Below are 12,305 nucleotides of genomic sequence, written 5' to 3' on the forward strand. Positions count from 1 at the left end.
TTTTCAAGTTGGAGGGGTGACTCAGTGGGAGAGCAATTGGTTAGGAAGGAGAGAAACCATGGTTGAGGGGTGGTCTCTAGCAAAGGCAGCAACCTCATGCTCTGAAGTAAAGGGGCCGGTTGGCTCAGTGATCACCAACAGCAAAGACTGCAATCCCTGGCCAGGAAGGGATGGCCATGGTGGGTGCTAGAGGGCTTATGACAGGGAAATTGGCAGAACTGGGAGGGAATGGTGCAGTGGGGTGACCCCAGAGTGGACTCTTACTGTCACCCATCCATCTAAACACCCTAGCTGCACGCTGCAAGCAGGTGTGGGTAGGGAGTCCCAGTGGGCTATAAATTGCCATATCTCAATGAAATGGAGGAAATCCTTTATGCATGGCTCAGTCCCTATGAAGACTGTCTGCGCACTGTAGTTACATTTTCAAATCGAGTTAAGCCAGCCCCTACAAAGACAGAAGGTCACACTGAACTCTGGGGGCTGGGCTCCATTAGTGGGAGCCAAGGGCAAAGATAGCCACATCAAGAGCCAGCTGAGTGGATGAAAGACGTGCCACCTCTGCATTGTGACTCCCTGCAACATGCCTCATTATGACCGAGCCCCCTCACCTGCTGGTAGGTATCCCAGGTCCCACCATGAGTGCAGTGTGGGTCAGGGCTGGTGGGGGGGGGGGGGCGGGTGGCCCAGGTGGCCCTAGGACCCCCCCACCATGGAAAATCAGCTCTGGTCTGACAACCTGGGGTGCTGCCATCAACACCAAGAAAGTACCCAGGATGTGGAGGACTTCCTGCTCCTGCTGCTGGGGCTTGTCATTCTTGTCAACATCGGGATCAACGTAGCAACTATGGTCAGTGATGGTTGGGGACACCCTGGGGGTGAAGAGGGCTGAGGGTGGGAGCCAGCAGCTGGCACTTGCGCCTGCAGAAATGGTCTTGGCTGGGGTGGGCTTGGAGTGGTGAGTAGGGAGAGCCTGGCCTTCATTCCCACTCCACCCACCCCACTCCACCCCTAGATGTGGCACAGGCTCCAGAATGTCTTAGACAACAGCATCTGTTGGATTAATCAGAAAAGTAAGTATGGAAGACAGGTAGGGGGCATCTGGCCCCTGCCACTCCCAAGACACCAGAAACCCAGGTCCCAATCGTTCCCTGACCCTGAAATCTTCTGACAGTTGCCAGGCCCTCACAGACTCTCTTGCCTCTCCTAGATGAAATCTTGCAGGCTTGTGAAAGTTCCCCCAAATATCCTCCAGCCAAGGCCAAAGACGTCCACATCCACTGTACCCTGGACCCTGTAGAAGTGAAGATGGCCAGGCCCACTCACTGCTCCTCTTCCTCCTACCGCCGCCCCCACAGCCGAAGCCGCAGCCGAAGCCACAGCCGCCGCCCTCACCGCCACCAACCTCGCCGCCAGGGCCACAGCCGAAGCCGCCCCTGCAGCCACCAGCGGAGGTCGAAGAACCGCAAACAATTCCCCTACAGTTGCTCGGTCTTCGGTAGGCCACGTCACAGCCACAAGATGTCACAGCTGCGGGCGAGGCCCTCCTTTGATCGGGAGGACCTGGACTCCTACCTGGAGGAGGACGAAGACCTTGCCTTCCCACTCCCCAAGTACCCGAGGGGGGGCTGGGGAGGGCTCTACCAACGGATGGGCCTGCCCTCCAGCGTGGGGCTCTGGGGCCGCCAGGGTGGGATCCTGGCCAGCCTGCCGCCACCTTCTCTCTACCTGTCACCTGAGCTGCGCCGCCTGCCCAAGCGTGTGGAGGCCAAGTCTGAGCTCAGGCTGCAGTCCTTTGGGCCCCTCTGCTCACCATCCCACACCTGGGGCAATGTGGAGGTTGACCAGTGGACCTCGTCTCCACCGCCCCCCCGACGGCTGCCCCCCAACCCCTCATGGGTCCCTGCAGGGCACAGCCCTTACCCCTCAAGGGGCCAGCTCCTGTATGACAACTGGGATCAGCGGCGACGTGGTCTGGAGGCTTCTGAGCCTCCCTCCGCCCTGTTGACCCGGGGCTCCCGGCCCGAAGCCCGAGAGCACTACTCCCCACAGGTCTACCGACGGAGCCTCATCGGCCATGCTCACGGCCAGCCCAACCGCAGCCCCAACCCCTCCACGGGACACTTGAACTACTCCCGGGATCCGCATGAGGTCCGGCGCCGGGCAGCCGAGTGGACCGAGACACTGCCCACTAGGCACCCTCTGACCACCTCCACCTCCCTCACTGTGCTGGGCGAGGCCTCGTACCAGCGGGCCCCGGCTCCCAGCTCAGCTCTGCTCCTCCGCTCCTCCCAGCCCCTGCCCGAAGTCCAGGCTACAGAGCCGCCCCAGCCCACCTTTATGCCACTCAGCCGGAACCCAGGGGGCAATGCCAGCTACCAGGTGTACGACAGCCTGGAGCTGAAGCGGCAGGTGCAGGAGAGCAGGGCGCGAGCCAACTCGCTGCCACCTTCCAACTCGGCCTCCAGGCCCTCTCTGCATAGAAGCCGGACTGGGAAAATTCATTGACCGGCAGCCAGTGGGGGCGGTGGGGGGCAGGGCATGGAGAAGGGAATAAAGATCAAGAGTCCAGGAAACGCTGGTGGTCTGTGGCTTGGAAGCACCGCTCCTTCAGCCTGGGTCCCTGCCCTTGGCTTCCTGAAGCCAGTGTCTCCTTCTTGGCCTGAGGGTGCCTTTGGCTTAGTGGCCACAGTCCTGCCAGCAGGCCCCTCCTGGGCTTATATTATGAACGAAGTAGATTTGCAGGTGCAGACTCCAAACCACTGGTCTCTGGGCACCTACTGTGTTCTCAGCTGTCCCTGTCCCCAAAGCTCATATAAGAAGCTGCTTCCGAAGTGGGAGGGTCCCCATCTGAACAGATCCAAGTCCACACCCAGTGAAGGGCATGAAGAAGGCCAAGGCTCTGGACTCCAGCCAGGCCTTCCCCAGGGTTCTGATGCCAGGGGTCTTCCTTGTCTCAGGAGAGGCCAAGGAGATGGAATGTGTGGTTTGAATGAGTGACTCATTGGGCTGTGAGGGAAGGATTGATGGCTTGAGGAGAGGTGTGCTGGCCTCTGGGGCCCTGTTTGACTGTCCAGGCTCAGGCTGCCTGACCCCAGTTACCAGGGAATGCCACTCTTGGCCCTCTTTATTCTCCTCCTCCCTCATTGTGACCCCACCCACCTCCCCATTATGACGCAGTCCTTCTCCCCCTCCCCCACCAGAGGAGTCTGGCTCCTAGTGAGTATGTGGGGGCCAGGGGGCCCAGGTAGCCCTGGGACCCCCAGCCATGGGTGAGCGAAGCTACCACGGAGCCCAAGCGTGCTCTGGCACCAACCCCAGAAAGTGCCAGGACCTAGGAGACTCAATTCTTCTGATCCTGGGCAGCTTCATCTTGCTCAACGTGGGGATCAATGTGGTGACTCTGGTCAGGGCAGGATCTGGGCAGCAGTGTTGGGGGAGCCTTGGGGTCTCAAAGGGGCTTAGGTGGGAGGGCTGTTGGGGTGTGGCCAGACAAGGATTGGACTTCAGGGCTCACCCTGCTCCCGGACTCTCCCCTCCTCTGCTTCCCTCAGCTCTGGAAACACCTGAAGAACTCCTTGCGGACTCTTTTCCGTCATTTTTTCCCCAGAGGTGAGTGGGCCCCGGCGTGGGCTCCGGGGACATGGACCTGTTCCCTTTCTTCTATCCCCGTCCCCACCCTTAGCCAATCAGGGACCCAGGCTTGGTCACATCTCGCCTCTCCCTGCAGACAAGCAATCCAGCTATGCAGGCGGCCATCCCATGTGCGTGCGTTGCTCCGTGGATCCCAAGAACCCGTGCTCAAGAGTTCCGCCCCGCTTCCACCGCCGCCCAAGCTTCCTGCTCGGGCACCCTAACCACCTGGACTCCTGGATACCAGACACGAACGATGAGAAGGCTTCTAAGTGTTGCTGGATGTCGCCTCAGTGTGGACATGTCGGGGCTCCCGTGGAGGTGCCATGGGGACTGTGGAAGGAGGGGCTGATGGGAGCTGGGGAGGACCCTCAGATCACAGCCTTAAAGGCCCAAGCCACCTTCTACTCTAAGCCGGAGACATCTTCCAAGTTCCGTAGGATGAGCAAGGTGGACATGGTTCCACTGCGCCTGCCCCAAGAGAGCAAGACTAAGACCCCAGACCATGACCCAGCCCAGGCCCAGACCCACTCCCCGGTCCAGTCTCCTGGGCATGCTCCTACCAAGGCCCAGACCTTCTCCCCAGCCCACCCCCCTGAGCCCACCCCAGCCCAGACCCAGACCCACACCCCCATTTATCCCCCTGAGCATGCCCCACCTCAGGCCGAGACTGACTCCCTAGCCCTTGGCCCTGAGCACAACTCTGCCCAGGTCTGTGGTCCAGAGCACACCTCAGCCTATACCCTGGACCTGGCCCCCTCACAGGGCCCAGCCCAGTGCGAGGGCCACACGCTTACCCACACGCTGACCCATGCTCATCTAACCTATACCCATGCCCAAACTCTGATCCCTCCCCCAGCTTCTGCCCCAGTCCCTCCCTCAGCTTCTGCCCCAGTCCCTCCCCCAGCTTCTGCCCCAGTCCCTCCCCCAGCTTCTGCCCCAGTCCCTCCCCCAGCCCCTCCCCCAGCTTCTGTTCCAGTCCCTCCCCCAACTTCTGCCCCAGCCCTTCCCCCAACTTCTGCCCCAGCCCCTCCCCCAACTTCTGTTCCAGCCCCTCCCCCATCTTCTGCTCCAATCCCTCCCCCAGCTTCTGCCCAGGCTGCTACTTCTGCTCCAGCCCCTACACCAGCCCCTGTCCCCATGTCTGCCACAACCGCTGTCCCTGCACTGGTCATGGCCCTGCCGACCACTCCAGTCCCTTCCACACCCACTTCCTCCATCCTAACTTCTATTCCCTCTACTTTGTCTGCCTTCAGCCAAGGCCTCTCCACTGGCCATGTGGTTTATGATGCCCGCAGGGTAAAGCAGAACTTATTCCATGTACGTGCCCCTCAGAACTCTGGGTATTCCATAAAGGACTTAGGTACACTCTCCAGGCTCCAAGAGGGGCATGGCCTGGTAAGCTCTGGTACAGCTGAGCAAACATTGAAGCAAAGTAGTGAGGACAGTGCCAAGCCCTTCACAGGATCCATATTGGGTTACCTGGAGTTGGGGAACATGGAATGGAAGCTTTCAAATGATGTCAAGGATGAATCTGTGCAGCCCAAGACCTTCCCTTACTGCAGTTTCCACCCTTACAGCTCTGAGAAGCAAAACACGGACTCCCAGACTCCAGTCTACCCCAAATTCCTGGTGTACTCCAAAGATGCTACCCCTTATCAACCTTGCTTCCATGTTCCAACCAGTACCCAGAACTCAATGAGTACTGTGCCTCCACCCTGCACTCTTTCTCTGCCTCTCATTTCTCCCAGATCCTTTGTTGTTCATCAACACAGCAACCACCAGAAGCCCTCCACCTTAGTACAGACCCCCAAATTTCCCCCAACCTCCAAGTCTCCTCAGTCTGTCCTCTCTTCCCAGGGTCCCATCCCTCCCCAGTTCTCCACTACTTCCCAAACCCAAAACCAGCCCCAGCCCCCTGAACTTCATGAGAATCTAGGCCTCAACCAAGACCATGGTCTCCAGAAGATCCCAGGCCCTTCAGAAGACACTAGAGTTCCCAGAAAGCCAGAGCTTACCCTGAATCCAAACCTCCACATGAACCCAGGCTTTACTCAAGACCCAGGCTTCCATAAGAGCCCAGGCCTTGCTCAAAATCCAGGCCTCCACAAGTGTCCAGTCTTTACCCAAGACTCAGGCCTCCACAAGAGCCCAGGCCTTGTTCAAAATCCAGGCCTCCACAAGAGCCCTGGCTTTACCCAAGACCCAGGCCTCCACAAGAGCCCAGGCTTTACCCAAGACCCAGGCCTCCACAAGAGCCCAGGCTTTACCCAAGACCCAGGCCTCCACAAGAGCCCAGGCTTTACCCAAGACCCAGGCCTCCACAAGAGCCCAGGCTTTACCCAAGACCCAGGCCTCCACAAGAGCCCAGGCTTTACCCAAGACCCAGGCCTCCACAAGAGCCCAGGCTTTACCCAAGACCCAGGCCTCCACAAGAGCCCAGGCTTTACCCAAGACCCAGGCCTCCACAAGAGCCCAGGCTTTACTCAAGACCCAGGCCTCCACATGAGCCCAGGCTTTACTCAAGACCCAGGCCTCCACAAGAGCCCAGGCCTTGCTCAAGACCCAGGCCTCCACAAGAGCCCAGGCTTTACCCAAGATCCTTATCTCTGCAAGAATCCAAGCCTTTCCCAAGACTCTGACTTTCACAAGGATTCAGTCATTACACAAGATTCTTGCTCCCAGAGTTTAAGTTCTACTCAAGAGGGAAGTTTCTTTAGAAGCCCATATCTCACCCAACCTTCTGGTCTCCACAAGATCACACCATTTCTTCAAACTTCTGACATTCAGAGGAGCTCAGGCTTTAGGCATGACTCTGGAGTCTGTAGAAATCTAGAACAAAACTTCTATAGAAGTCAAGAGCTCTCCCAAAAAACTGGCCTCCATAGTATCCCACACCCTTCTCAAGATTCTGGATGTTACAAGAGTAGAGGTAATGCCCAAGATCCAGGAGTGTCCAGGAGTCTAGGCTTTACCCAAGATTCTGAACCACAGAAGAGTCCATGCTTTGTCCAAGACCCTGGAGTCAAACAGAACTCAGGCCTTACCCAGGAATCTGGTCCCCATAAGAACCCAGGCTTTGTGCAAACCCCTGGCCTCTATAAGGACTCAGGAGACTACAACAATCCAGGCCTTACTCAAGATTCTGGAGTTTACAAGAGCCAAGACCTTACTCAAGATTCTGACCTCCATAAGAATCTGGGCCTTACCCATGTCACCGAAGTCAAAAGATGTGATGTTCCCCAAGATGCGAAACTTCACAGGAGCCCAGAACATTGCTACAACCCTAACCTCCACAAGTACCCAGGAGTTATTCAACATCCTGGCCCCCAGAAGGGTCCAGCCCTTACTCAAGACTCTGGCTTCTCCAAGACTCAGGACTTTATCAAGGGATCAGGCCTCCAAGAGGACTCGCACTTTGTCCCCAATCCTGTCCTCCACAAGAACCCTCTGGGAACTGACTGTGTCCAAGTTTTGGGCCCACTTCAGACCCCAAAGTCATTTATATCTCAGAAGATTCCTCAAAGGCATGATGCCGGGCAGCATGTTCCAGGGGCTTCTGTCCCACCTAGCCAGCTCTCCTCCCCCGCCAAGGCCCAGGAGGTCTACAATAATCGACAAACCTTCTCAGAGGTGCCTGTGCTGATAGAGCTGCAACCACCCTCCCGGCGAGCAGGCAGCCAAGACTGGGTGTACCGCCCCGTGGACACAGCTCCTGCAGCCTCCCAGAACTATCGCCAGATGTCTATGCCTCCCCAAACCAACTGGAAGCCCCACTGCCCAGGGTCAGGCACCCGGGTAGGGCACGTGGTCTTTGATGCCCGCCAGAGACAGTTGGGAGCAGGCAGGGACAAGTGCGAAGCGTTGTCTCCCAGGCGCATTCACCGAGAGATATCCAACAACTCACCAGAGATGGCCAAGGCGTGGGGATATCAGTGTGTGATGAGAAACTTAGAAAAAGAGGGGACCAATGTGCATAAAGAATAAAAAGGCAAGAGAAGTGTTCTGTGGTTATTTAAGGCCATCCACCCCAACCCCACCCCTCAGGTGGGGGATAAGGAATGAAACTCCCAGCTTTCCTGCTGTCGCTGTCTTACCTTAAGCTTTTATCCCCAAGGCCCTAGAGCTGCATTCTCCATTACAGTAGCTACTAGCCAAATATGCCTATTAGAATGTAAATGAGTTTAAATTAAGTAAAGTTTAAAAGTGTTCTCAGGGAGTTCTCTGGAGGTCCAGTGGTTAGGATTCAGCACTTTCACAGACATGGCTGGGCTTCAGTCCCTGGTCAGGAGTACTAAGATCCTGCAAGCTGCAAGGCACAGCCAAAAAAAAAAATTTGTTCCTCAGTCTCATGATCTAAGTGCTCAATAGCCACATGGAGCTACTGGCTACTGTATTGGATGGCACAGATTTAGAACATTTCCGTCATCACAGAAAATGCTACTGGAGAGCAATACTTTAGAGTTCAGGGCAACTTTACTTTCCCTGTCAGCCATCCAAAGCATAACTGCTTTAAGATGGGCTTTCCTTGTGGCTCAGGTAGTAAAGAATCCACTTGCAGTGTGGGAGACCTGGGTTTGATCCCTGAGTTGGGAAGATCGCCTGGATAAGGGAAAGGCTACCCACTCCAGTATTCTGGCCTGGAGAATTCCATGGACTGTATAGTCCATGGGGTCGCAAAGAGTCAGACACAACTGAGCAACTGTCACTTTCACTTTCAGGGAGCTTTAAGAGGCCCAGAGAACTTAGTTCTTTTTAGGCTGGTTCAGAAGCCACCATCTAGGGAGGAGGTTAAGATGTAGAAATGGATGCCCAATGCCTGATTTCCCCAGACTGTGAGAAAGAGCCCAGGCTTCAGTTTTCCTGATCTGGTCTCTTGGGTCACAACCTGTTGTATGGAAATTTGCCTTCCTGGTTCTGGGCTGTGTTTGGGGCTCTTGGCAACAGGGGGAGAAGACCTCTCTTTGTCAGTGATTAGGAACCCCTGAATTTTAGGCTCCCCAAATTGGGCCCTGGATTCTGAGGGTCCCCTCCTTTTGTTGTTCAGTCGCTAAAGTCATATCTGACTCTTTGTGACCCCATGGACTGCATCATGCCAGGCTTCTTTGTCCTTCACTATCTCCCAGAGTTGGCTCAAATTCATGTCCGTTGAGTTGTTGAACAGGCCTTTGATTTGTTATAAGTGTCTCCACTTGCCCATTTTCTTGCCCATGGACTTAGCCCTAGTTTACTGTGGAGACAGACCCCTGGGAAAAAGGACTATAAGAATTCCTGGTCCAGCATGCACTGGTCTAATCCGTGAGCTTGTCTCTGGTTACCTATCTTTCTGCCCTATTATTCTGGCTCCTAGTTTCATCCTGGACTTAAGCTGTGTCCATGATAGCACTGGTTGCTGAAAGCAATTTTCTTCCCCTGATACTTTCTCATTGCCCTGCCCCAGCCCACCTGGGAGTTTCCTCTGGACTTGATTTTCAGCCCTGGTAACTCTTCTGTATACGCACCTGAGCTGCGAGATTCCAAAGTGTTTGCCCTGATACCATTTGTGTGTCTGAGGTGGCCATCACTACTATGTTCCTTTGGATGTCAATCCCTGGGTCATCACTACCTACGTATTCTTGTCTAACATTACCACCACTGATTCCAAAGATATTCATCCCAGTTGGGAAACCCCTTTCCAACACCTCTCTTGCTCCGCGCTGACCTTGGACAAGTCATGTGGCACCTTCCTAGGCTAGCAGTAATTGTATGCAAGGACTCTTCTAGATTTAAGTTACCAGGGCACCTCTACTCTCTCAGGCCCTAGGCTATGTGCCTCATTATCATTTGCTATTTGGATCCATCCTATTATGTCTCTGTTCTAAGCCCAAGGAATGTTTGCGATTGACCTGGCCTTGGAAAGACACACTATAGTTTATTTCCATAGAAACTACAACTTCCATCAGGCACTATTTCAGCGGAACAGGAAAGGATCTGGGGGCGTGGCTCTAATGCCCTGGTAGCTTGGAAGACAAACTACAACTCCCAAGATAGCCAGGAGATCTCTGCAAAGCCAAAGGAGAGATTGACTGGAGGCCGGGCTGGTCCGGAACCACCTCCAGAAAGGGGCGTGGTTGTAACGTAGGGGCGTAGCCTTGTGAGCAGCAGGAAGAAGTTACCTGTTGAATCTTCCTACCCATTTTCTTTTCAGACCTTGCAGCTACCCCTAAGAGGGAAGCTGCAGACCACTAGCCTCTTCCGAAAAAGAGGTAAGGGGAGGTAGACAGGGGGCGGCGAAGGAGGCTATTGCATTCTGTAGGAGGGGCCAAACAGCCACTTTAACCTGCTGAGTCAGGTGAATCGGTCCATGGGGGTGGGGACTAGCATATGAGAAAAGGGCAAGGACGGAGGAGGTATTTGTTTGCTTTCAAGACTAAATTTAGAGCCCTTCATCTGCAGACCCATTGGTAGATTGTGTCTTGGGCACCCTCTCGATCTCGGGAAGAGAAAAGAACGGAGGGGCGAGTTTTCCACAGCAGAAGGAACAACGTTTCTGGGCTTTCCCCTGTACGTGTATTTCCTAGCCCCCAAACGATAGAGCCATATGGCTTCTGCAGTCTGGGGGAACGCTCCCTGGTGGAGCCCACCGCCCCCAGCCCCAGCCCGGCCGCTCACAGACATCGACTTCTGCTCTGGAGCGCAGCTGCAAGAACTAACCCAGCTGATCCAGGAGCTGGGTGTGCAGGAGAGTTGGAATGATGGGCCCAAGCCAGGACCAGATCTCCTCCAGGCCAAGGATTTTGTGTTCTCTTTGCTTAGTAAGTAACCCTCTTGCTGCTCTCAGCTCCGCCCCATCCCATCCTGGGCTCTGGATCATGCCTTCACGATCCCTACTCTTCCCTTAGGTCTCATTCATCGCAGGGACCCTCGCTTTCCTCCCCAGACAGAGCTCCTGCTGCTTCGTGGTGGGATTCGAGAGGGCTCCCTGGATTTGGGACCTGCGCCTCTAGGTCCCTACACTCGGGGACCTCACTACGATGCTGGCTTCACACTCCTGGTGCCCGTGTTTTCTTTAGATGGCACTGGGCAGGAGCTGCAACTGGACATGAGATCCTGTTACGCATGGCTCTGCCTCCCAGAGCAGGTACGCGGAACCTCGGTCCGGGAAGCATGGCAGGATTGCCTAGGACCCCCAGTCCCAGGAGGACGTGATTGGATCCACCCAACTGATAGCAGAGAGGGTCCCCGGGACCCGCAAAGCTCCGTGGACCAGCCACACAGTGACATCATTGAGCCTGAGGCACACGAGTCTTTGGAAAAATCACCTAGTAATGTTTCAGTGCCGGAGTCACCCCAGCAAAACCTAACCGATATTGGCTTTCCCTCACTATCGGAAGAAACGAATGATGACGTCACCAAAGCAGCCGATGTTAGCCCAGGGCCACAGCCGTCGGAGGCTCGGGAGGCATGGCCCACATTGTGCCCCGCCCAGGTGGCTGCTTGGTTCTTTGCTTCGCTGGCTGCGGTCGCTGAGTCCCTATTCCCCGTCCCGGGTGCCCCGCGCTTGGTCCACGCAGCCCGCCACGCAGGGTTCACTACCATCCTCCTGGCTACGCCCGGGCCCCCGCGCCGCCTCCTGCTTTTCGACCTGATCCCGGTGGTGTCTGTGGCCGGCTGGCCCCAGGGGGCTCGGAGCCACTCGTGGGCCGGCCCGCTGGCCTCGGAGTCGTCCTCCTTCTACCTGGTGCCCGGCGGCGGCGGCCAAACGGAGCGGCCGGGAGCCTCCGGCTGGCAGCTCTGCTTTGCCCGCCAGGAGCTGGCGCTCAAGGCGCGCATACCCACTCCGCTGCTGCAAGCGCACGCGGCGGCCCAGGCGCTGCTGCGCCCGCTGGTGGCGGGGACCCGGGCCGCGGCGCCCTACCTCCTGCGGACGTTGCTCTACTGGGCGTGCGAGCGGCTGCCCGCGCTCTATCTGGCGCGGCCCGAGAATGCGGGCGCCTGCTGCCTCGGGCTGCTGGATGAGCTGGGCCGAGTACTCGAGGCGCGGACGCTGCCCCACTATTTTCTGAGTGGCCAAAAGCTCCGTGCGGGGGACGGCGCCTCTTCGCTGCTCGGGGCGTTGGCCCTGCTTCGCGGGGACCCTGCCCGGGCCCTGCGTGCAGCTGTGGAGGAGGCCAAGGCTGCGCGGAAGGGGGGCGGCTTAGCCGGCGTGGGAGCCGGGTCCCATTAAAAACGCTGTTCGTACTAACGTGGAAACTGCTTCTGTTTGCCGATGGGGTGTGGAGGGGACTGCTCTTCCTCCACCTGGGAGACAGGCTGAACCCCTTGGGCCCGAAGAATCCGCGTTCTAGAAGGCCTCCTGTCTGGTTCCTCGCCATCCTCCCACCCTCCTCCAGCACCATCCCTGGCACAGGTCGTTCCATTCCGGCCTCTCCACTTTCCACATCTGTGGCCAGCACCCTTCTTGCCCCGGTGCAACCTCTTGCATCCATCTCCCCCCAGTGCTTATGGTCTTTTCTCTTAAGGGTCAATAGAGGTAATATATTTGCTGAAAAAAGACGTGAAAAGGAGAGAGGTATGGAGACCAGGGACTGACCAATTTGGTTCACACAAAAGCAGAGATATTAAGGAGGCCGGATTTCACCCCAGGCTAGTCCTCGCCACCACCGCTATCCCCCACTTTCCTCATCCAGTGATGT

The 12,305-nt window shown here is 56.6% G+C and overlaps 3 protein-coding genes across 6 annotated transcripts; all 3 read left to right on the plus strand.

The window, feature by feature from the left end:
- The first annotated feature begins 708 nt into the window (after positions 1-708).
- Positions 709-2,567, plus strand: SPEM2 (SPEM family member 2). The gene is made up of 3 exons (XM_027519055.1): positions 709-847; positions 1,013-1,070; positions 1,208-2,567. Exons 1-3 carry the CDS (start codon positions 710-712, stop codon positions 2,503-2,505), a joined length of 1,494 nt encoding a protein of 497 aa, XP_027374856.1. The 5' UTR covers position 709; the 3' UTR covers positions 2,506-2,567.
- Positions 2,568-3,265: 698 nt separating this feature from the next.
- Positions 3,266-9,026, plus strand: SPEM3 (SPEM family member 3). Its single transcript, XM_027519334.1, has 7 exons — positions 3,266-3,403; positions 3,552-3,609; positions 3,728-4,408; positions 4,634-4,680; positions 4,729-5,731; positions 6,200-7,553; positions 8,981-9,026. Exons 1-7 carry the CDS (start codon positions 3,266-3,268, stop codon positions 9,024-9,026), a joined length of 3,327 nt encoding a protein of 1,108 aa, XP_027375135.1.
- A 654-nt stretch (positions 9,027-9,680) lies between these two features.
- Positions 9,681-11,854, plus strand: TMEM102 (transmembrane protein 102). 4 transcript variants are annotated; one of them, XM_027517707.1, is made up of 3 exons: positions 9,688-9,875; positions 10,066-10,424; positions 10,512-11,854. In XM_027517707.1, the coding sequence occupies exons 2-3, from the start codon at positions 10,211-10,213 to the stop codon at positions 11,834-11,836; spliced, it is 1,539 nt and encodes a 512-aa protein (XP_027373508.1). In that variant the 5' UTR covers positions 9,688-9,875; positions 10,066-10,210; the 3' UTR covers positions 11,837-11,854. The 4 variants fall into 4 exon arrangements, with proteins under 4 accessions (XP_027373511.1, XP_027373508.1, XP_027373510.1 ...); XM_027517709.1 differs by having other exon boundaries at positions 10,191-10,424; XM_027517710.1 differs by having other exon boundaries at positions 9,681-10,424; positions 10,683-11,854.
- Positions 11,855-12,305: the final 451 nt, after the last annotated feature.

This window comes from Bos indicus x Bos taurus, chromosome 19 (assembly GCF_003369695.1).
Source record: "Bos indicus x Bos taurus breed Angus x Brahman F1 hybrid chromosome 19, Bos_hybrid_MaternalHap_v2.0, whole genome shotgun sequence".
NCBI classification, from domain to species: Eukaryota; Metazoa; Chordata; class Mammalia; order Artiodactyla; family Bovidae; genus Bos; species Bos indicus x Bos taurus.

What these genes read in the sequence shown, in the direction of transcription:
- SPEM2 (XM_027519055.1), top strand. Translation starts at nt 710, where the DNA reads ATGGAAAATCAGCTCTGGTCTGACAACCTGGGGTGCTGCCATCAACAC. An exon ending in GGATCAACGTAGCAACTATG is followed by an intron (nt 848 to 1,012) that starts GTCAGTGATGGT and finishes CTCCACCCCTAG; the next exon opens with ATGTGGCACAGGCTCCAGAA. An exon ending in CTGTTGGATTAATCAGAAAA is followed by an intron (nt 1,071 to 1,207) that starts GTAAGTATGGAA and finishes TGCCTCTCCTAG; the next exon opens with ATGAAATCTTGCAGGCTTGT.
- SPEM3 (XM_027519334.1), top strand. Translation starts at nt 3,266, where the DNA reads ATGGGTGAGCGAAGCTACCACGGAGCCCAAGCGTGCTCTGGCACCAAC. An exon ending in CTCCCCCAACTTCTGTTCCA is followed by an intron (nt 4,681 to 4,728) that starts GCCCCTCCCCCA and finishes GCTTCTGCCCAG; the next exon opens with GCTGCTACTTCTGCTCCAGC. An exon ending in TCACCAGAGATGGCCAAGGC is followed by an intron (nt 7,554 to 8,980) that starts GTGGGGATATCA and finishes TCTGGCTCCTAG; the next exon opens with TTTCATCCTGGACTTAAGCT.
- TMEM102 (XM_027517706.1), top strand. Translation starts at nt 10,211, where the DNA reads ATGGCTTCTGCAGTCTGGGGGAACGCTCCCTGGTGGAGCCCACCGCCC. An exon ending in TTTTGTGTTCTCTTTGCTTA is followed by an intron (nt 10,425 to 10,511) that starts GTAAGTAACCCT and finishes CTCTTCCCTTAG; the next exon opens with GTCTCATTCATCGCAGGGAC.